Below are 22,768 nucleotides of genomic sequence, written 5' to 3'. Positions count from 1 at the left end.
TGTATGTATATATGTAGCTACATGTCAGTGTTTGCGAAAGTTGATGTGTGTGTGTGTTTCTATTGTCACTTCTGTGAATGTACGCGGTTGTCCGTCTGGTCGCGTGTGTGACATGACTTTGCATGTCTTCAACTTTATATATATACATACATATATATATTTGTGTGTATAGATACATACATACACGCATATTTGACACACATGTTCGTGGGTGTATATACGTGTGTGTGTGTGTGTGCGTGCTCTTTACTCTATTTCTCCATCCGGCCAATCTTGTCTCTGTTTACCTGGCTGTGTGTGTGTGGGCAGATTTTAAGCTTGATGTTGCCTACACAACTACTTGTGCGGGTGTATGCATGCTAGCATACATATATACATAATAGTGTAGAAGTCTTCCCATATATACTTATCTATCTATCTATATATTTATATTTATTTATATATATATATATATATATATATACACATACACATTTGTGTATATGGTTTACCTGTGTGTGTTGCTATACACGTACAGGAATTAGTATACGTCTGTGAGTGGGTGTACATGTATATCAGATGTGTGGGTGTAGTTACACATATACAGATGAGTGTGTGTGTGTGTGTAGTAATTTCTTTAAAAGTTTTTTTTTTTCAACGTATGGTTGTAGATGGTGAAGTGCATGACCATCAAAACCTGGGATGTAGGATCTGTTCACACCTGAAACATTTTCTTTAAACACTGTATGTATGAGAGAGAGACAGGGTTAATCTTTCTATTCTGATATAAATCCACATATCCTATATTTTTCACACATTATACAACAGCTTGTATGTGTGTGTAAAAATGTACTCAATACCTGAAACAGAGTGTGTGTGTGTAAAGTGTATATATTGTGAAAATTGATGGATTTTCATGGTTCCGATTGTTCAGGCTCTCAGAAAGGCTTTATTTTTTAATTTTTTTATAGAAGACCTGGTCTTCATGCCTTCACAGACCCATTATAAGTTAAAAAGTGGTTATTTCTATTGAAAAATAGGAACTGTAAACTAGCCAGAAAAGTGGTTGGGTACCTTGGTTCAAACAGCTCATCCTACAGATCCAACGAGGGAGAAATTGTGCGGGGTCGATTTAACCCAACATCATTATCATCATCATCGTCATTATTATTATTATTATTATTATTGTTGTTGTTGTTAAGGCTGTGAGCTGGCAGAGTCGTTAGCATGCTGCACTAGATGCTAAGCGGTATTTCGCCCGTCGCTACGTTCTGAGTTCAAATTCCGCCGAGGTCAACTTTGCCTTCCATCCTTTCGCGGTCGATAAATTAAGTACCAGTGAAATCCTGGAAATTGATGTAATTTCAGGCCTCGTGCCTATAATAGAAAGGATTATTATTATTAATAGATGGAATCGACTTGCTCCCTTCCCTTCATTGTTAGGTCTTGTAGCTCTCTTAGAAAATTATTATCTTGGAGAAGGCACAGTATCCGTGGAACTTTTCTAGGGGTTTCGTTCTGATAAGAAGTTAGGGTCTTAGATGAGAAGGGCCGTAGCTTAAACTTTTATTCTCTTTTTGGAGCTTAAAAATCGGCAGGGTTTTTTGAATAACTGATCCTCCAAGTTCCCTACCTCGTGGGAACGGAAAACAGGGTTTTTTCTGATTTCTTTGTAAGGAATTACGATTACGAACGGATTTGTTTTTGGTTTTTTTTTTTTTGGTTTTTTTTTTATTTCCTTTTTCTTTTTCATGATTTTCGTTTTGCCTCTTTTTCTCTTTTCCATGGCGTATAAGACTTTAAGGGACTGCTATTCTAAAACGCCGTCGATTAATCTTACGGGAGTGGAAGGGCTCGTATAAAGATATTTATGTTGAAATACTAGGGAGTGGGGACTGCACGCGCTTCTCAGGAGTGCCTAAGCCACCCCGATTACGGCTCTGGTCTTACAATTTCCGTCTCTCGTGATATCCCTTACAAGGATGTGGTAGAAGACTGCTAAGGTGTCCCTCAGGAGAAGCGAACTTCTTAACCACAGGGTCATACCTGCACCCGTTCCTGCTAGAAATAGCAGCCAAATCTTTTCTAAACCCTACCGCATTAAATAAATACGGATTCGTTGAACAATGCAAGTGCTTGATACACAAAAAGACGGGATGGTCACGGCTGGAACATCTTTGATCAAAGGTCTGCTGGATCAGAGCTGACCTAGGGCTAAAAAAAACAATACTAGTTTCCTTTGTGTTTAAAGGACACATTGGATAATGTATTCCTAGGTACACAAAACTTGTTTATAAGATGGACCGACTGCGTCTACTGCTGACCTGCGGTTAAACAACAACCAGGGACCCCTATATGGTTGTTCGACTTGCTAGAAATAGTACGTAAATCTGTAAACACTAGACAATGTACTGCCGGTTGTGCAAGAAGCCGGGGGTGGCCTTGGGGGAAGAGCTGAAGGTAAAAACCCACAGCGGGAGTGTTAGGGAGTGTACCTGGTTTCTCGACCTGCTAGAAATAGCCACCGAATTACCGTCGAATCATAATACTGTATTGTATTAAATAAGGACAATGTAGTTGTGAATATCCGTGAAGCGGAGTGGTCGCGGTAGGAAACTCCTCAGAGTTTGTCTTGAAACCAAACAAGTAAAGAAGGGGATTATGTAATCCTAGAGACATTACGAGATGGCCACGGCCGGAATGCCTTGCTTTTTTGTCCAACAGCGTTCGTACACGCATAAATACACGTACAAATAGACATACATACGCACGTACACACACACATAGATAGATAGATACGTACGTACGTAAAGATATTGCCCTATTTTCTCTCCTCCCACCTCCACTTCCTTTAATACTGACCATTTCCACTTACAGGTCATATCACACACACACATACACGCGCAATATACTGCCACGCACACACGCAGTTTCATGTCTCTGCTTTCGCTTTAACAAAGGACAGCGTGTGTGTGTGTGCGCGCTCCTACAGAAGGGACTGTCTTTCTGTGCTGCCAGATGCTTATTGTGGTCTTTACACGCATAATACATATGTATGTTTACACGTGCATTTATATATATCTACATGTTTACGTGTGTATGTACATATAAATATATTTTGTAAACATAATAAATATATTTTGTTATGTACATTACACACACGTATGTATTTTATACATTCATATATATTCTTTTACTTGTTTCAGTCATTTGACTGCGGCCATGCTGGAGCACCGCCTTTAGTCGAATCAAATCGACCCCAGGACTTATTCTTTGTAAGCCTAGTACTTATTCTATCGGTCTCTTTTGCCGAACCGCTAAGTTACGGGGACCTAAGCACACCAGCATCGGTTGTCAAGCGATGTTGGGGGGACAAACACAGATACACAACATATACACACATACATATATATATATATATATACATATATACGACGGGCTTCTTTCAGTTTCCGTCTACCAAATCCACTCACAAGGCTTTGGTCGGCCCGAGGCTATAGTAGAAGACACTTGCCCAAGGTGTCACGCAGTGGGACTGAACCTGGAACCATATGGTTCGTAAGCAAGCTACTTACCACACAGCCACTCCTACGTCTATATATATAATATATATATATAATCCTTTAAGGTTTACTTTTCCATGCTTGCATGGGACCGAGGACTGGTGAAACCGGATGGCTACACCAGGCTCCAATCTGATTTGGCAGAGTTTCTACTGCTTGATGCCCTTCCTAACGCCAACCACTCAGAGAGTGTAGTGGGTGCTTTTAACCCTAACCCTAACCACTCAGAGAGTGTAGTGGGTGCTTTTAACCCTAACCCTAACCACTCAGAGAGTGTAGTGGGTGCTTTTACGTGTCGCCCCACCCGCACGAAGGCCAGTCAGGAGGTACTGGCAACGGCCACGCTCGAAATGGTGTATTTCACGTGCCACCTGCACAGGAACCAGTCCAGGGGCACCGGCAATGATCGGTCTTATTGTTGTCGTATCCCTTAAAGGAGTCAATGAAGTGTAAATGGCATGATCAACATTTGATCGGGCAAGCTTATCAACAGTGGAACCCTCTCTCTGGATATTGGCCAATTTCCAAGGAAAGAGAACTGTGGATGTTAATGAGACTTGCTTAAGGATTATATTGACCTTGATATGGTGTGGAACTCTAAGGTTAGAATCTAAGTAGCGATACACTGGATTGTTTAACCCTAGGTCATTCCCAGTCCATTAGATTTATGATCAAAAACAGTCCAGTCCTGGACATCAAATCTTTTATTTAAGCAGTGTTCAAGAAACGCATTATTCAAAGTTGATATTGTCATTTAGCCCCAGGTCATTGAGGATCCACCAGATGGTCACAAGTGAAGCATCTTTGATTAGAGATGAAACACTTTACATCTACGTCAGTCTCCCTTTAATCACTTATGTGTGTGTATATAGGACCCTGTTGTCCAGTATGTTCTTAGTTTTCTTTGGCTCTTTCTGTATTGTAATCTGAAGAAAGATTTGGCTGTTATTTCCAGCAAGTCCCTCTTCCTCTTTCATGGCAAAGGGTGTGGTATTTATGATTAGGCTTATTTTCAAAAGCTTTCTCTCCACATTTTTTTTTTTTTACTTTTCTTTTGTTTCATTTCCCTTGTATTGAACCTGTGGCTGACTGTTTAGTATTTAGGTGCAAGTGTCATGACCCAGAGGTCATAAGGTCAACATCCCTGTTTGCCATAGCATGATAGCTTGGGACAAACAATATTTTGTAACCCCACCACCACCCACTTTCAAACAGGTGTTTATGTGTCTCTTCCTTGTGTGTGTGTGTCTGACAGATAATCCACTGAGGTTTCAAAAACAGCTCTAAGCAACAATAATAGTACAATGTCCCAAACAAGCCAGGAGTAAATGTGTCAAGCAGCTCTGTCCTGCTAGAAATAGCAATGAAATCTCTCTCGAAAGTCACACCATGGCTCTGTAGCATTCAGATTACTCTTGTCAAATGTGATGGCTTATTTGTTCACATCATTTTAAATCAATCATGCATTAAATATATTGTAGCTGAGGGGATTTCCATGATGAGATTCTTTGTATGTAGAATGAGTTTGTAGGGGAGGTGTGACTGGGGTTGATCTCTGTTAGGGCATCATGTGATAAGCTGTAAATGAGTGGCACTGTCATACAAGCGGTGTTGTCATTCATTTCTAGTGTTCTATGCAAACATGTCCTGCCAAGGAAAAAAATATAAAGCTTATCTTGAAAACAAGGGAGGAATGAGAGTCGGACGAGCATCCTACTGTGAAACATCTGCTTCGATAATCTCCGACCCATGCAGGCATGGAAAAGTGGTCGTTAAAACGATGATGATGATGATGATGATATACTTATAATGTATGTTATGTATATGTTAATTATAACAATAGAAAACTCATCAAGAAGATAAATTTACACACACATGTATGTGTGTATATACTTGTATACACACTGACACACTCTTAAGATTAAAAAGCTAAAGTTAAAGCCAGCCAGAGGCCATATATATACATGTGTGTGTGTGTGTGTGTATATATATATAGATATATTATATATAAGATTTTATATATATATATATACGCACACACTAACATGTATATACATACATGCACACACACATTGTAAAGCTGGCTGAGGAAGGGTGTGTGGGTTGGCATGTGGTGGGGTGGGGTGAGTGCTTTGTGATTATCTTTACTGACCTGGCAGTAAATGTGATTATTTGATGTGTGTGTGTGTGTGTGTGCCTTCCCAACTGACTTGCCTGTAAATGTGGCTGTGGTGTGTTTGCATGGCTGTCTACAAATGAGTATGTGCTTAAGACCGTCTGTCTGTGTGTGTGTGTGTGTGTGTGTGTGTGTGCCTTGCTGTGGTCTGATCTACTCATAAATATGTCTGTCTGTGTGTATATGCTTATATGTATAATGCTGAAGGTCTTGTTTCTCAGGAAATGTGTATGACTATATGTATGTATGTATATGTGATATTTTGGACATTATATTTCATATAACACATTTTTTATAACACACACACTTAAATATGAATCCTATGTGTGTGATTATATATATATGTGTGTGTGTGTGTGTATGCGTTTTCCACGATATTTATGTATATATGTCTATATGTGTGTGTGGGTGGGTGTTATGTGAATGCTGTCTTATTGACTGATATGCCACCCTCAACAGTATATAAGGTTGTGTGTTTATATATATATATATATACACAGTGGGTGTGTGTATGTTCCCATATGAGATCAACCAGGCCATAATGTGTGTGGGGGTTGGGTTGTATTCAGTAGTGGTAGTAGTGGTGGTGGTAACAGCAGTGGTTATAAGTATTGATTGATTTGTCAATAAAAGACATATGTGGGGGGGGGGGGTGGAAGTCTGTGTGTGCACGCGCATGTGCTTCATCCATAAGAGGGGGAAGGTCGTGAAGGTCTTGGAAGCATTATTGATGGACTTGGGAACTTTACTATTCCAAACAAACCATAAAGAAGAGAAATTGAGGAACAAAAATAAAGAAAAATGATAAAATCAAAGCACAATCTTCCAAGTGAAAATATATATATATATATATATATATATATATATATATATATATATATATATATATATGGGGTCGATTTGCTCAACTAAAGGCGGTGCTCCAGCATGGCCGCAATCAAATGACCGAAACAAGTAAAAGAGTTTTTATATATATATATATATATATTGTTACAGGCGTAACTAATAAGTCTGCTTCCCAACCACATGGTTCTGGGTTCAGTCTTACGGCATGGCACTTCAGATAAGTGTCTTCTTCTATAGCTTTGGGTCAACCAAAGACTTGTGGCTGGATTTCATAGACAGAAACTGAGAGAAGCCCATCGTGTGTGTGTGTGTGTGTGTGTTTGTATGTATAGACAGCCAAACAGTCAGACGAGCAGCCAGGCATATTTGAGTTAATCCAACTTGTAACAAGGAAGACTGTGCTTTTGAGGAGCCTTTGCATGGTCACTTAAGATGCTAGAAATAGAAGCAAAATTTCCTTAAAATTACATCCTGCTACTTTGGTAAAATGCAGTTTGAGGTGCCATGCGATGAGACTGAACCCAGAAGTATAACCAATTTATTGCACAAATTTTAATAGCAAAATCTTATCTGGACCCCCAAGGGTCATGTGGACGCTGGTTTTGAAGTGTTGGATTAAACAAACTAAAATGCGATTGTCGTCATTTGTTGAGGTGACCCTTGTATCGAGGTTGTAATATCAAAGTTGAAACTGATGTAACGATGAATCATTGTGAAGAAGAAAACGAATTAAAATATAACAAAAAACATATAAAACAGCATAGTTTAATGTGGTTTAGATTAGATTGTTGAGATTAAAGAAAGACAGGAAGACTTTGTATGCCATTTACCAAACACACAAAGACTTTTTCATCATCTCCAAAATTTAAAACACATGATAGATATACGTGTTTTCACTGGACTAGGAATGTATGCATGTAGAAGCCATCCTTAAACTTCAATGTGAGCTAATGAAGAGGGCCATGACATGGTTACTCACATTGCTAAGAATAGCAGCTAAATGTACAAGGAATGTATGTAAAAGCCAGCCCTTTGCGTCAATGTGTCTTGATTGAAGGGGTCCTCAACATGGTTGCTCAAATTTTTAGAAATAGCAGCTAAATGTGTAAGAAATGTATATATGTAGAAGCAAGCCCTAGGCTTCGATGTGAGCCAGTGAAAGTGTGTTTCTCTACTTAGTTGCTCAGATTGTTAAGAATAGCAGCTAAATGTACAAAGAATGTATCTACAGGCCTCTACATGGTTACTTAAGCTGCTTGGAATAGCAGCTAATCACCCCAGTTTTTTCACTGCCTTTTCAAAAGAAGGACATGTTGGGTAGATACGATGTGTCTGGTGAATAGAATCCAAAGTTTTCCTATCTCTATAATCTCAAAAATCTAATCTAGATCCACCATGCCTGAAATAAATGATTGCATGGTCATGCTGTGAGGCTTCTTATCATGTCTGCTTAATCAGGCCTGAAGAAGAAGGATTAACCCTTTAGGCTTCAGATGATTCTGTAAAATGTAAAGTTTATTAATTCACATTGCTTTGAATTAATCATGTATTATCTTGTGTCTTCAAGATTTCAATGGTGTGCTTGTATATATTTAGAATGACATTGTAGGGTAGGTGTGTGAGGCTGGGTCTGGTCAGTTCCAAAACAGGTGGAATATTTGGGCCGGATATGGCCAGATTAAGTGCTAAAGGGTTAAAACAACATCGGTTTGAGCAAAGACAGTCTACTGAGGTAACTTAACCTCCAAGAATGGTAGCCACATCTCCCTCATTGAAACAAACTGTCTTGAAGACCAGTAAGAACACATTAGCTAATGCAGTCTTAGATGCACAATGCCCCCAAATAGACAGAATCGTTGTGTCTGAAACACTTGAATGTAGGCCATCTATGTATGTATATACAAATCGTTTGTTTGAAAAACAGTAAGGGTGAGTAACAGGAAAGGCATGCTGCTGTAAAATGATCCTGCTCAGTTATCTCCCTTCTAAGCCATGCAATCATGGGGGGAAAAAATAGAAAAAAAACTCAGAAACATGTCCTTGAATGCAGGCTAGGCTGGGTGGAGGTGCTTGTCTCCCCCACGTAGACATAAGGACACAGGAAATGTGTCACGGCCGACAGGAAGCGGTGCAGCTTCCTAGGGCTAAATAGCAGTAGTATGATTCCCTTATTGGGACTGTCACGTTAAGTTGACAGTATACAACTACTTTACATATATATATATATATATATATATATATATATATATATATATATATATATATATATATATACACACACACACACACACAAGCGCAAATCAGTCATTAGACTGTGACCATACTGGGGCACCACCTTGAATTTTTAGTCAAATGAATTCATCCTAGTACTTAGTTTGTTTTAAGCCCAGGACTTACTCTTTTGGTGAACTGCTAAGTTACGCAGCATTAATACACCAAAACCAATTGTCAAGCAGTGGCAAAGGGACACACACATATATATATATATATATATCACGGGCTTCTTTCAGTTTCCATCTACCAAATCCACTCACAAGGCTTGTCATCATGGTTGGCCTGAGGTTATAGTAGAAGACACTTGGCCTTGCCAAAGGTACCACACAGTTTAGTTCTTTTTGTTAGAAAAAAGGGGAAAAAAGGACTTAGAAGTACGCAACACAACTTTGTGTCGGAAGCAATGGAGAGTCTTGGATATGTGTTTCTTGATGCCAGAGATAAACGGTGGATCGCATTCCTCAGACTCTTCGTGATTTCTGCCACTGACAGCCATTCCGTATCTTTGGCTTCCATCCCTCTGATGTGAACGGTGAAGGGTCAACAGGATGAAACCCAGGGTCCGGTAATGCAATCCCAGTTTATCTCTGATAAACAAACTTACACAGATGTTATAAGTATGTGTGTGTAGAACATGGATATATGTATGTGTGTGTATGTGTATATATATGAAATGTACTTGTGTGTGTGTGTATAAACATGTGGATATTTACAAATGTATATGTGTGTATATATATATATATATATATATATATATATATATATCTGTGTGTGTGTGTGTGTGTATATATGCGTGTGTGTATATAGTATATACATGTGTTTGTCATAGCTAATAAGGTGGCAGTGGTAATTTGGTCGGCTTCCGAGGGATGGTCCGTAGCCTAGAGAAAAAGATGAGTGTGTGCTGCACCGTGCCCATGGCCAGTCACCAGGGAGGGGTGAGAAGTGCACGGGAAGGGAGTGGGGGGGGGGGGTGTTGGAGGTGGTCTTCACATACATTAATTAACTTTGACACAGTTCTCCTGCCAGACCTCTACGCCAGTACCGCCACTGCCGAACCCAGCCCCTCTCCTTCCTGTGGCTAGTTTCTCTCCCTTAGCTTTTCATCAGGAACACACACCTCCGCCCCTACCTGCGACCCACCGCAATTCTGCTTGCGTTCTCTCTCTCTCTCTCTCTGTTCCCCACCCCCTGCCCTCTGTGCCCCCACGCCACACACTCCATCCTGCCACTCCACTCTTGCACATGCAGCCTCCCCCTCCGCCACCAACACCTGCCCCTTTTAACATCTCACCCCTCCGCCTTGGCCCCCCCCCATCCCACTGCGAACCTCTGTCTGATAGAACCTATTTGGTGCGGTGTTGTGGTGGTGGGCGTGGAGGGATTGTAGTGGTGTGAAACGGGAGGGGCGTGGTGTAGATTGGATGTTGTGGCGCTGGGGTGCAGAGCACGACTTGGAACGGAGTGGGAGAGGGGTGTTATTGTGGTATAGTAATTGAAGTGGTGGTGGTGGTGGTGTTGGCAAGAAAAGGAAGTGGTGTGGTCGTATATATATTACACACACACAGATAGATATATATATGACATATGTACATGTATCTAAGTGTATGTATGCATATATATTTGTGTATGTATGTATGCATATATATATCTATATATATATATGTGTGTGTGTGTGTGTATGTGTTTGTATATATCATATATTAGATGTGTGTGTATATATATCTTTATCTGTATTCTGTGGCAGTAAAGGTGTGGTGTGGTTCCGAGGTGCATTTACAGCTGGAGGTAGTGGTGTGGTGATGTGGGTGGGTGGGTGGGGTGAGATGGTAGGGTTCTGTAATGGGTGTTCACCAGTGCCGTCACCCCCACCACTCCCAACCCCCAGCCTTCCCCCCCCCCCCGCTTGCTCACACACGCACGCGCCATGTCTATGGGAGGCAGCATTTAGGCAATTTTGGAACCTTGCCCATCTTACCGGGCTAAACTTGTTCTGTGTGTGTGTGTGTGTGGTTAAGGTGGATATAAGGGTGGGTGTGGTGTATGTGTGTTTGTGTGCATATATGCAGGTGGTAGGGTAGCTGTGTAGGGTTAATGTAAAGCAGGGGGGAGGTGAGTGGGTGCTGGGTGTTTGGGGGAAGAAGGTAGGAGTAGGGGAGCAGATGGTTGGTGGTGGCATGGTTGTGGGTGTGGTGGTGGTGGTAGAGAAGGTGGGGTGAGGAGGGGGTTGCTCTGTTTTGGGTGTGTGTGTGTGTGTGTGTGTGTTTCTGATTTCATTTGTGTGCCTGTGTGTGTGTGTGTGCAAACAAGGACACCTACTCACATAGTCTCTTCCATATGCTTTCACAAAATATTTTACTAATGAATCTACATTCTTGTTGATGATGATGATCATCATCATCATGGCAGTGGTAATGGTATATATATATATATATGTATATATATATATATATATATATATATATATATATATTTATAAAATAGTAAGTTTGATTCATAACCACATAGTTCTTGGTTCAGTCCCACACTGTGACACCATGGCCAAGTGTCTGCTATGATGGCCCCAGGCCAACCAAAGCCTCGTAAGTGGATTTGGTTGACTGAAACTGAAAGAAACCCATCGTATGTATATATATATATATATATATATATGACCAGTGTTGGCTTGTTTACATCCCTGTAACTCAATCAGGACCCCCACCCTCCCATTGCTGCAAATGTGTAGACAAGACTAAGCTGGACAGTCTGGTTTGTTGTGGTCAAGTGTTCCATGCTGCACTCAACTAAGTGGTCTTATGGCTGCCAGTTACACCAGGTCTGCCCCAATCAAGCAGATCTGTAATGAAACATTTCATTCAATGTTTATTTTAATTGTGCACTTAACTCAAAGTTGCCCAATGTTCTAGTTCTGGCTAACAATCCCTCAAATTGTTATTAAAGATTGAGTTGAGAAAAAGACAAGCATGTCTCCATCATCATCATTTAATGTCTGGTTTTCCATGCTGGAGCTTGCAAGCAGGGTTAGACCTGGATTTGGCATGACCTTTACAGCTTGATGCCTTTCCTAACACCAACCACTTTACAGAGTGTGCTGGGCGCTTTTTACATGGTGCCAACACCAGAGTTTTTTTTTTTTTTTAACACTAACACATGTGAGTTCATAAGACAAAGACCTCTCAGTTGAAAAGTGGAACGAAGAGAAGTGGCTGTATGCCATCACATCATGGATTACAATTGTATTGTTGATGCCAAACTATACAATAACTTGGTAGAAAACGTGCAGAGTTCTAATCGTGTCTATGTTATGTATTGTATACATCTGGAGATGACTCACTGCCACTTGAGAAACTATAAACTTAACCCTTTGACATTCAGATAACTCTGCCTGGGTTAATGATTGTTTATTCTCATTGCTTTGAATTAATCATGCATTATCTCATAACTTCATGATTTTGATGATGTGATTCTCTATTTTTAGAATGACATTGTAGGGTTGGTGTAAGAGGTGAGATCTAGCCTATTTGGACCAAAAAGAAAACGCATAAAATATTTGGGCCAAATATGGCCAGTTTTATATGCTAAAGGGTTAAAGAAATCTCCACTTTCTCTATAAACATGATCAATGCAAAACATGGTTAAAAACCTGGTTCCCCAGGCTCTGTTGTATAAATTTGAAGAACTATCAAACCCACTCTAAGCTAAATGGGTATACAAAAAATGTCAGCTGTGGCCTGACAGTAGATGCAGGCGGGGGGGGGGGGGAGCAGGGACCAAGGATTGTTTAGTTCAGATTTGGAAGTAAGAGGAACTGTCGTCATAATCATCATTGTTATCATCATCATTAGTGCCAATAAAGAAACTTTTATGCTAGAAATGACAGTCAAATATCCTTCAGGATTCATTCTACAGCCTCAAAGCAAAATGAAAACTAAAAAAGACTTATTTGAATTGTGCAGACCGAGGTAAACTGTGGCTGGAAAAAAAAAACGAAGGGTTAGTCATAGTTGGAAGTTTTTGATCAGAATTGTGCTTCATCATGGTTGACATCATCATCATCATCATCGTTGTCATCATCATCATCGTCTTCCTCATTATCATTATAATTGTTGCCAACACCAAGATAACCAATTCTATGATCAACCACCACTACCACCACCGTCTCCATCACCATCATACCACCACCACTACTCCCTTCATACCATTACTAACAGATAAAGCTATAAATAGATTCACTGCTACCATCACTAATGAGAGAATATTGTATTTCCAAATTTGTTGTTGTTGTTGTTGTTGCTGCTGCTGCTGCTGCTACAGTTGTGGAGATGGTGGGGTGGGGTAGTAGCAAGGGTGGGTGGTGTACATCCTTGACAACCTCTCTTATTAATGTGACCAAATATTTCCCTCTCCTACTTTGGCTCTGCATTGGGTGGCTGCAGCGGTGGTGGTGGCAGTTATGATGATGATGGTGCTGGTAATGGTTATGGCTATGATGATGATGATGATGATAGTAACGGTGGTGGTGGTGGTGGTGTTTATTGTACTGTTTGTCATAGTAGTGGTAGTAGTATTGGTGGTAGTTGTCAGGATGGTGGGGAGGGGTTGTTGTAGAGAGAATGGTTGGCACCAAACTACTGCTTCATTGTGTTTACAAAGCACACTGCTGCACACACACACACACACACATGCATAACACCACCACAAGCACACAACACACAATATATTCCCCCACCACCACCACACCGCCGCCAACACTGCCACCGCGACACCCACTAACACCTTAACATACTTCGCACCATACTGCATTGCCACCCCACCCGCCCTCCGCTGCAACTTGTCACATTGCTGCACCTGCAACCCAGAACACTGCACCTCCAACACCATCACCACATTGCATGACCACCATTGCACCAAGACAAACGCCATCGTCTGCACTACCACTCTGATGTATATATGTGTGTGTATATATATATGTATATATATATATATATATATATATATATATATATATATATATATATATGTAGAGAGAGAGAGAGAGACTATACACCCAGCCCATTTGAAAGAAATAACAGTCAGAACTCCCTCAAATTATCCCCTACTGACAAGGAGCATTAAATAATGCAGTTACTCCGAGGTACATTTATACAGATGGGATGGTCGTGGTTGGGATTTGTGTGATTATAAGTCCACCTTGTCGAGTCCTGCTTAGGCTTGAATGAACAGCTACACTGCTTCACACCTGCAAGAAACAGCAGCCAAATTTACCTGAATACATACTCAGCTGAGCTGGAAATAGCAACCAAATCTCCCTCAATTTATATACTTGACCAAACTAGAAATAGCAGCTGAATTTTCCTCAATTCACACTCAATTGAGCATTTAATAGTAGCAACATCTTCATACTTGACCAAACTAGAAATAACAGCCAAATCTCCCTCAATTCGCATTCTATGAAGTCCCTCAATCGACGCTCAACCAAACTAGTAATAGCAACTAAATCTCCCTCAATTCACACTATAACTGTCTGAGAAAGCAGACACATTGGCTAACAACTCCACTATGCATTGACAGCTGATGAGGTGGTCATGTATGGAACCGTTTTGATCTTAGGTCTGGTCGACCAAGGCTGGTTTGGGGCTATACAACAGCAAGATAATTAGCACTCCCCTCCCCCCACCGCCCAGAACCTCACCTTCTGGAGTTAAGTAATGTAAATCTCATTAGTCTCAACATTCACCATGACCACCACCACCTAGTGCTTCCCCCCACCCCACCCCAGCCCTATCACACTGCCATCACCATTTCTCCTCCATGCTCAGTCACTCGCTCCCCCACCCGTCCCTCTTCCCCCTCCCCACAACACCTCTGATCCTCGAGTCCCCCCCACCCCTACCACCACCATCGCTACCACCTACCAACACATACACAAAACACACCCACACTCATCACCACCACCACCACTGCTGCCAGCACAGATACATTTTTTTTTTTACTCCACTGGCAATCCACCCCCTTCCACCGCCACCACCACTACAAAAGCATATCAGGAAAACACTCCACTACCACCACCATCACCAGCACATCACTGACAACACATTTACCAGAGCACTGTCACCACTACCACGACCGCCGCCTCCACCACCACCATTACTGCACTCCACTGTCTCTGCCACCGCCACTGTCACCACCAAGGAACAAACCACTAGCAACCCCCACCGCCTCTTCCTCCTCTGCCAGCACACAAACACACCACCACCACTGCTACTGCTGCCACAGGTCCCTTCCCCTTTCTCTTCCCCCCCCCCTGACGCTTCTTACCAACAACACAATATACCACCACCACCAACAACAAACTACACCAACCAGTGCTTCATCTCCACCGCCAACGCCGCCCAGAACTGTTCACCTCACTTAATAGCACTCCCTCCCCCTGCACTTCTTTTCCCCCCCACACACACAGAGACTACACTACCACCACCTCCACCACTAAATTTCTGTCACCCCTCCCTCCTTTTTCTCTCTCTAGTCCTCCAAGGAGGTCTCTCTCTCCCTATACTGTGTTGTGGCAGTGAGTCACACAGTTATACACACACATACACAGCAGACTGCTGTCTGTATGTGTGTGTGTATGGTGATGGTATGATGGTTAGGTTAGTGGTGAGTGTTTCACTGGTTGACAGAAAAGGAAGGAGAGGCAGAGGTAGGAGGAGGAGAGAGAATGGTGAAGGTTTGTGGGTTGGCTGGCAGGCTGGCTGGTGACTTGCTAAGGTCCACTGGGATAGGCCAGAGGCAACAAGAGCACCACCACACATAGCCAGGCATAATATTCATATATATATATATGTATTTATAATGATGATGATATATAAATATATGTACGCACACACTATATATATAAATATACAATGTATATGCGTGTGTGTATATACATACATATATATAATATATATATATATGTATATGTAATCTAAACTTGCAGATATATATATAGCTTCCCATGTATGTATGAGTATACACATATATTTTATCAACACATTCTACACACTTTCTCTCTCTATGTGTGGTGACGAAAGTTTGTAGAGGTGGTTCAAAACTCAGGAGCAGTGTGCATATATATATATATATATATATATATATATATACCGGAGTAAGCACATGAAATGTTATATTTCTGCTGCTTTTAAATAAAGTATATATATACATATATATATATATATATATATATATATATATATATATATATACACATGTAAGATAGTCTAGATGTATGTATAAACATGTGTGGAGTACATAGAAAGATAGATAGACAGATATAGATAGATATTATTAGAGAGAGAGAGAGGGAACAGGAGAGTTATACATACAAACTGTGTATGTTAAACTTCTGTAACCTTTACTGTGAAGGTCAGACTGACTTGTGAAACTCTGTGTGTGTGTGTGTGCATGAGCAGAGATAACATAGACAGAGTATTGAGAGGTGTTTCAGGAGACAGGGCAACCCAGCTAATGCTGGTGCTACAACAAAGTACACCCAGTAGTACTCTCTCTGTATAATGGTAAGTTACAGGAACATATATAATTATACTGGTCATCAACATTTGACATCTGTCTTTCCCCACGTGCTGGGCATGGCTTGAGCAGTTTGGCAGAGAATGGCAAGATTGCTTCAAGCACCACTGACCATCTTGGCATGGTTACTATGGCTGCATGTTTTTTACATGTCACCAGCACCGGCAAGGTCTGCATAAGCATGTTTGTGTGTAAGTGTGTGTGTGTGTGTGTATATATATATATATATATATGCATTCACACACACACAATGTAAAGGTGTAGGCATGACTGTGCGATAGGAAATTAGCTTAAAAAGTCTGTGGTCTTGGTTTCAATTTCAGTTCCACTGTGTGGAACCTTGAGCTTTTTTTTTTTTTAACTATAATCTTGGGCTGAGCAAAACACCAGATTTGGCTGGTAGAAACTGTAGAGAAGCCCATTGGGTTGATTGCAATTTAAAAAGATGACCGGCTTCTCTTGTCACAGACTGTGAGTTGTGTTAAAGGTACACATGTCTATAGAAATACTCAGCCAGTTAGACGTTAATTCTAGGGCGGGTAATTCAGTTGAGCTCAAACAACTGAATCCTTGTCGTCAGACAACAGAAACCCACCACCACCACTATCACTGCCAGCACTATCAACAAATACCTTATTTGACACTTGCATGGAAATGCACAGTAGTGCATCAGGTGTGCTAGTTTGTGAGCAAGTATGCACAGTGAATCAGTGGTATGCAGTAGATTTAATAATCCCCCGCCGTCACCGTCATTATCATCATATGATTGCAAACTGCACGTTTACCGTGCACTGTCTGTGCACCTCCTGCAATGTTCATAAGTCATGAATGTACTGTTGTACAGGAAGCTGCTGCATGAGGCTAGTCATATGCACACGTACGCATGCATGCGTGCATACACACGTTTATATACGCATTTATCATCTAGAGATATATCTGTGGTTAGAACTTAATGTGTCGCCAACAGATGCCGTCTGTTTGTGTGTGTGTGTGTGTTTGCTCCTTTTATGTATACGCTTGTTTTTCTATCTAACTGTATGTATGGTTTGTATTTATGTCTGTCTCAACCTGTCTTGTCTGTTTCTCAGTATATATATATATATATATATATTTATACATACATGTGTGTGTATACAGACACATACACATACATCTGTATCACCATCATAATATATAAATGTGTGTGTGTAAATATATATATATATATATATATATATACACATACACACACAGCACACACGAGTGTGTATGTTCATTTCCATTACAACTCAAAATATCTCCTGATGAATGTTTTTCCATTTATAATATTTAAAAAGAAAAAGAATTTAATTAGATATTTCGCTGGGGCATATTTTATCATAATTAATTGTGTAAACGAACTATTGTTAATTAAGCTGATGTAAATTACTGCACTAAAGTTGCTGTATACTATTTAGGAATGAGACAAAGTGAAACTGCTCACTGCCTTGCCCATACCATCAGAGCAATTTATATCCCTGTCTGAGAGTCGGGATCTGAGCCTCTATGTGGACACTTAACATGCTAAAAATAGCAGCCAGGTCTTTTTTGATCGAAGCCTGCCATCAGAAAATGATAAGGAAGGAGTAAACACACATTGGTTGATGTCGATGTGGAATTCTCTGCCTTTGTGTGTCAATTAATTTTAAAATAATGAAAAATTTAGTCAAATACCTTTCTGTTATTAAGCTGATGCTCAGAACGTAAATTAACATGGAATTTTGATGGATGGTTTTAATTTAGATCACTTTAACCCTTTTGTTACCATATTTGTGTTGAAATGTACTGCTTTTGTTTCAATTACTAATGAAAAAAATGCATCACACATTGAGCCACGTAGCAAGTCTTAGGGAAGCAGACTTAACCAAAAGGGTTAAGCCAGTTTCCTCAGTCAGCCCCAGCCTGGGACTAAACCATTGCAGTATTTCTCATTGCTTTGATCTTTCTTACATTCATTTGATCCAAATTCTAGATTAAATGGTGGTACGTATTTTTGCATGTAAAATTTAGTATCCTTGTAAACTGATAAGACAAAAAAAGTATGTTGTGATATGTTTTGTCAAATACATTTATATGCAGATGTGTGTGTATGTATGTATGTATATATATATATATATATATATATATATATATATATATATATATATATATATATATATATATATATATATATGTATATATATATATATATATATATGTATATATATATATATATATATGTGAATACCCGTCAGAGTGTAAGTATCTTGGATGTGTAATGTCAATGTGAATACCCGTCAGAGTGTAAGTATCTTGAGAGAAAAGCTGAACATTAGAAGCATCAGTTGTGGCGTGCAAGAGAGACGATTGCGCTGGTATGGACATGTGGTGAGAATGGAGGAGGATAGCTGCGTGAAAAAGTGCCACACCCTAACAGTTGAGGGAACCCGTGGAAGAGGTAGGCCCAGGAAGACCTGGGCTGAGGTGGTGAGGCAAGACCTTCGTACATTGGGCCTCACCGAGGCGATGACTACGGACCGAGACCTTTGGAAATGGGCTGTGCGTGAGAAGACCCGGCAAGCCAAGTAAGATCGTTGCCAGTGCCCCTGGACTGGTTCTTGTGCGGGTGGCACATGAGATGCACCATTTTGAGCGTGGCCGTTGCCAGTACCGCCTGACTGGCTCCTGTAGGATTTTCGAGCGAGATCGTTGCCAGTGCCCCTGGACTGGCTTGTGCGGGTGGCACATAAAAGACACCATTTCGAGCGTGGCCGTTTTCGTGCGGGTGACACGTAAAAGCACCCACTACACTCTCTGAGTGGTTGGCGTTAGGAAGGGCATCCAGCTGTAGAAACTCTGCCAAATCAGACTGGAGCCTGGTGTTGCCATCCGGTTTCACCAGTCCTCAGTCAAATCGTCCAACCCATGCTAGCATGGAAAGCGGACGTTAAACGATGATGATGATGATGATGATATATATATATATCTCCATGAATGTTAATGTGTTTTTTTTTTCTATTTTCAGGTATCTCCCTTTTATAACAAGTTAAATGGATCAGTTGCTGAAGTTCCTGTTAAAATAGAGAATTCAAATATTTATTTTTCCCTGTGAAGAGTATTGAATCCTGTTCTGTTGTTGTTCATCCATCTTTGAGTCAATTCGAGGTGAAATTCTCTAGAAACATGATGGATAAAACTAACCTGTCAAAAATAACCGAGGAAGCAATCATTAAGAAAAGTAACGAGGTAGCAACATCTGACCGACCTCCTTCACATGCCATTGCATATGAAAGACAATTTGCTCAACCCTACACAATACCAGCAGCTCATCGGAGACCACCGGCTACAAGCCCCAAACCACCACCACCCCACTTTACACATCAGATCTTGAGTAACCAATTCCTTCAGCGTTGTTACTTAAAGACACATGGATTATTTCCAACAAATCAGAAAATCTCTATTGATGATATTTACGGAAAACAGTTTATGCCGAACTGTTTCTTAACCCCGTCGTCATTACAAGAGTGTACTGGAGAGAACGGCTGCGCCATTACTAATGGAGTTCTTGAGAAACAACCGTCACTTGCTGCTGATGTCGCAGAGAAACGGAACAATGACTGCAATGCAATTGCTGGCAAGGAGAACAACTGCAGCGATACTTACTGTAATGCTGACCCCATCCATATTCAACACAAACCCATGGCCCTCTTCAAGAAGGACCTGACGTCTACCAGTATGGTGAGTCGTATTTCTACATCGGGTCACCTTCTGTTGTCATCGCAAACAGTGCCAGATAAACCATTCCATTGTGATCTGTGTCCCAAGAAGTTCACAAGAAGGAATACGTTGCAGATCCATAAACGGATTCACACGGGTGAGAAGTTGTTCCAGTGTAACTATTGTGCCAAACAGTTTGTTCACCGAGACAAGTTGCAGATTCACGAGAGGACACACACAGGAGAGAAACCATTCCACTGCAGTTATTGTCCGAAGCAGTTCTCCCGCAAAGATAAGCTGAAGATTCACGAGACTGTCCATACCGGTGCAAAACCCTATCACTGCGAGTTTTGTTTGAAACAGTTTTCACGAGGAGATAAACTCCAAATACATCGAAGGATTCACACTGGAGAAAGACCGTTTCCTTGCACCTATTGTGGCAAAAGATTCATTCAAAGAGAGAAACTGAAGATTCATGAGAGAATTCACACCGGAGAGCGTCCTTTCTCTTGCGATATTTGTTGTAAGCAGTTCTCTCGTGGGGACAAACTCCAGGTTCATCGTAGGACACATACTGGGGAGAAACCCTTTGCCTGTGACATTTGTCCCAAATCTTTTGCCCAAAAGGACAACTTGGTCATCCACAGACGTACTCACACAGGTGAGAAACCATTTGCTTGTGAGATCTGTACAAAATGCTTTTCCCGCCGTGATAAGCTGCAACTGCATCGGAAAATCCACACAGGGGACAGACCTTTTCAGTGTAATTATTGCCCGAAACAGTTCATCCAGAGAGATAAGCTTATGATACACGAAAGGACACATACTGGAGAGAAACCTTTCCACTGTGATCTTTGCAGCCGGCAGTTTGCCAGAAAGGACAAGCTTCAGGTCCATCGTCGGATTCACACTGGAGAGAAACCTTTCCACTGTGAATTCTGTTCCCGTGATTTTAATCGCAGTGACAAATTACAGATACACAGACGTATCCACTTAAATAATCTCAACAGCAACAACACACCTGACAAGAGCCACACCGAACCCTGTGATATCTGCATGAAGAAAGACTTGCTTGTGCAACAGCAGAGAATGCAGGTCAGCAACGGCACCGAGGACGCCCACATATTGGCCATGAATAACCACGAGAGCATCATTACGGTTCCTGCTGTTGCTCATCAGCACAACGAAGATCATTCAGCACTACACGAGTGCCATGTTTGTCTGCAGAAGTTCCCGGACAAGGAAGCTGTCCTGCTGCACATGAAGATACACACTGAACCTCTGTTGCAATGCGACATGTGCCCACGGCAATTTGCGTCTGCACTCAAGCTGCAGAGTCATCAGAAGAGTCATGGCTCTGTGAAAAACAATTTCTTGAAGCCAAATTCTTGCAAAAGTTTAAGAGAGTATACTCCGGTTAGCTCTATCCTCTGTCCCTGGTGATTGTACACTCTCTTCAATATATAGATTTATTATGTGTCTCCACACACACACACATATACAAACAAAAGATATATATATAAACTTGTATACACTCTTACATTTATACATGTATGCGTGTATAACCTTAAATATATATATATATATATATATATATATATATATATATATATAGATATATATATATATATATAAAATGAAAACTTGTTAAGACATTCACACTTGTGCACCACAGAGTCTGAAGCTCTCAGCTGTAGGAAGTCTTTTAGGGGTGGTTGTCACATGTTTTAGGGGTGGATGTCATATTTAGATTTGATCTCTGACTCAGACACCTGGTGATGTTTTTTTTTTTTTTCACTTTTTTTGTTGTTGTTTCTAGTTTATTATTGATATTATTATTATTATTATTGACGCCTCCTTCAACATCTTGCCACACTGACTGTTGTTGTATACACTGGGCCATGCCAGGATATATATATATATATATATATGTATGTATGTGTGTATAGATATATATATATATATATATATATATATATATATACATACATACAAACCTGTGCACACAAGGACAAAGGGCTCTGCTCTACTTCTTCAGACTTAAGAAAAACTGTAAATAGAAAGACTAAAAAAAAAATATATATACATATGTACACAAGCATACATAATATACACACAAACCCATATATATACACACACACACACACACTTTCCCCAATGCTGTTTCTACTCCTTGCTTACTCAACTACTAACAACGGCTATTCTATCTCTGGCCTGCTTTATATTAGTCCAACCCCTACATCCCCCATCACACACACACATATGTCCCCTTTTCTAAACCCCTTTACACCCCACCACCATCTGTATTAACCCTTTTTGATACCAGCCTATTTGAAGCCGCCTCCAGTTCTATGATACAAGTATCTCTCTTGTATGATCCCCCACCCCAGCACACATTTTGAGGCCTTCTACCAGTGTTAGAAACTGCTATGTTTGATACATATCCCAATTAACACAAACACACACAAACACACACACACACACACACTACACATGCTTTGACCACCTCAAGTCTTGAAGGAGCCAACTTTAGACTGTCTACTTGTACATTAGCACATTAAATTTAACCATTTAATTCCAAATGTTCTTCACATTTTACCAAAATTAAAAACAAACAGAGAAACTCAATGGTTTCTTGGAACCATAA

At 40.6% G+C, this 22,768-nt stretch overlaps 1 protein-coding gene across 1 annotated transcript in view; it reads left to right on the top strand.

Moving 5' to 3' along the window:
- The window catches only part of LOC106870059 (uncharacterized), a 24,711-nt gene extending 1,943 nt beyond the window's left edge, over nucleotides 1-22,768 (top strand). The window contains exon 2 of the mRNA XM_014916027.3: nucleotides 19,430-22,768. Within this exon, the coding sequence (XP_014771513.2) occupies nucleotides 19,588-21,564 (1,977 nt within the window). The 5' untranslated portion in view covers nucleotides 19,430-19,587 and the 3' untranslated portion in view covers nucleotides 21,565-22,768. The remainder of the gene's footprint in view (nucleotides 1-19,429) is intronic.

This window comes from Octopus bimaculoides, chromosome 14 (genome assembly GCF_046866305.1).
Source record: "Octopus bimaculoides isolate indiv1 chromosome 14, ASM4686630v1, whole genome shotgun sequence".
NCBI classification, from domain to species: domain Eukaryota; kingdom Metazoa; phylum Mollusca; class Cephalopoda; order Octopoda; family Octopodidae; genus Octopus; species Octopus bimaculoides.
This window is presented reverse-complemented; position numbering and strand designations above follow the sequence as displayed.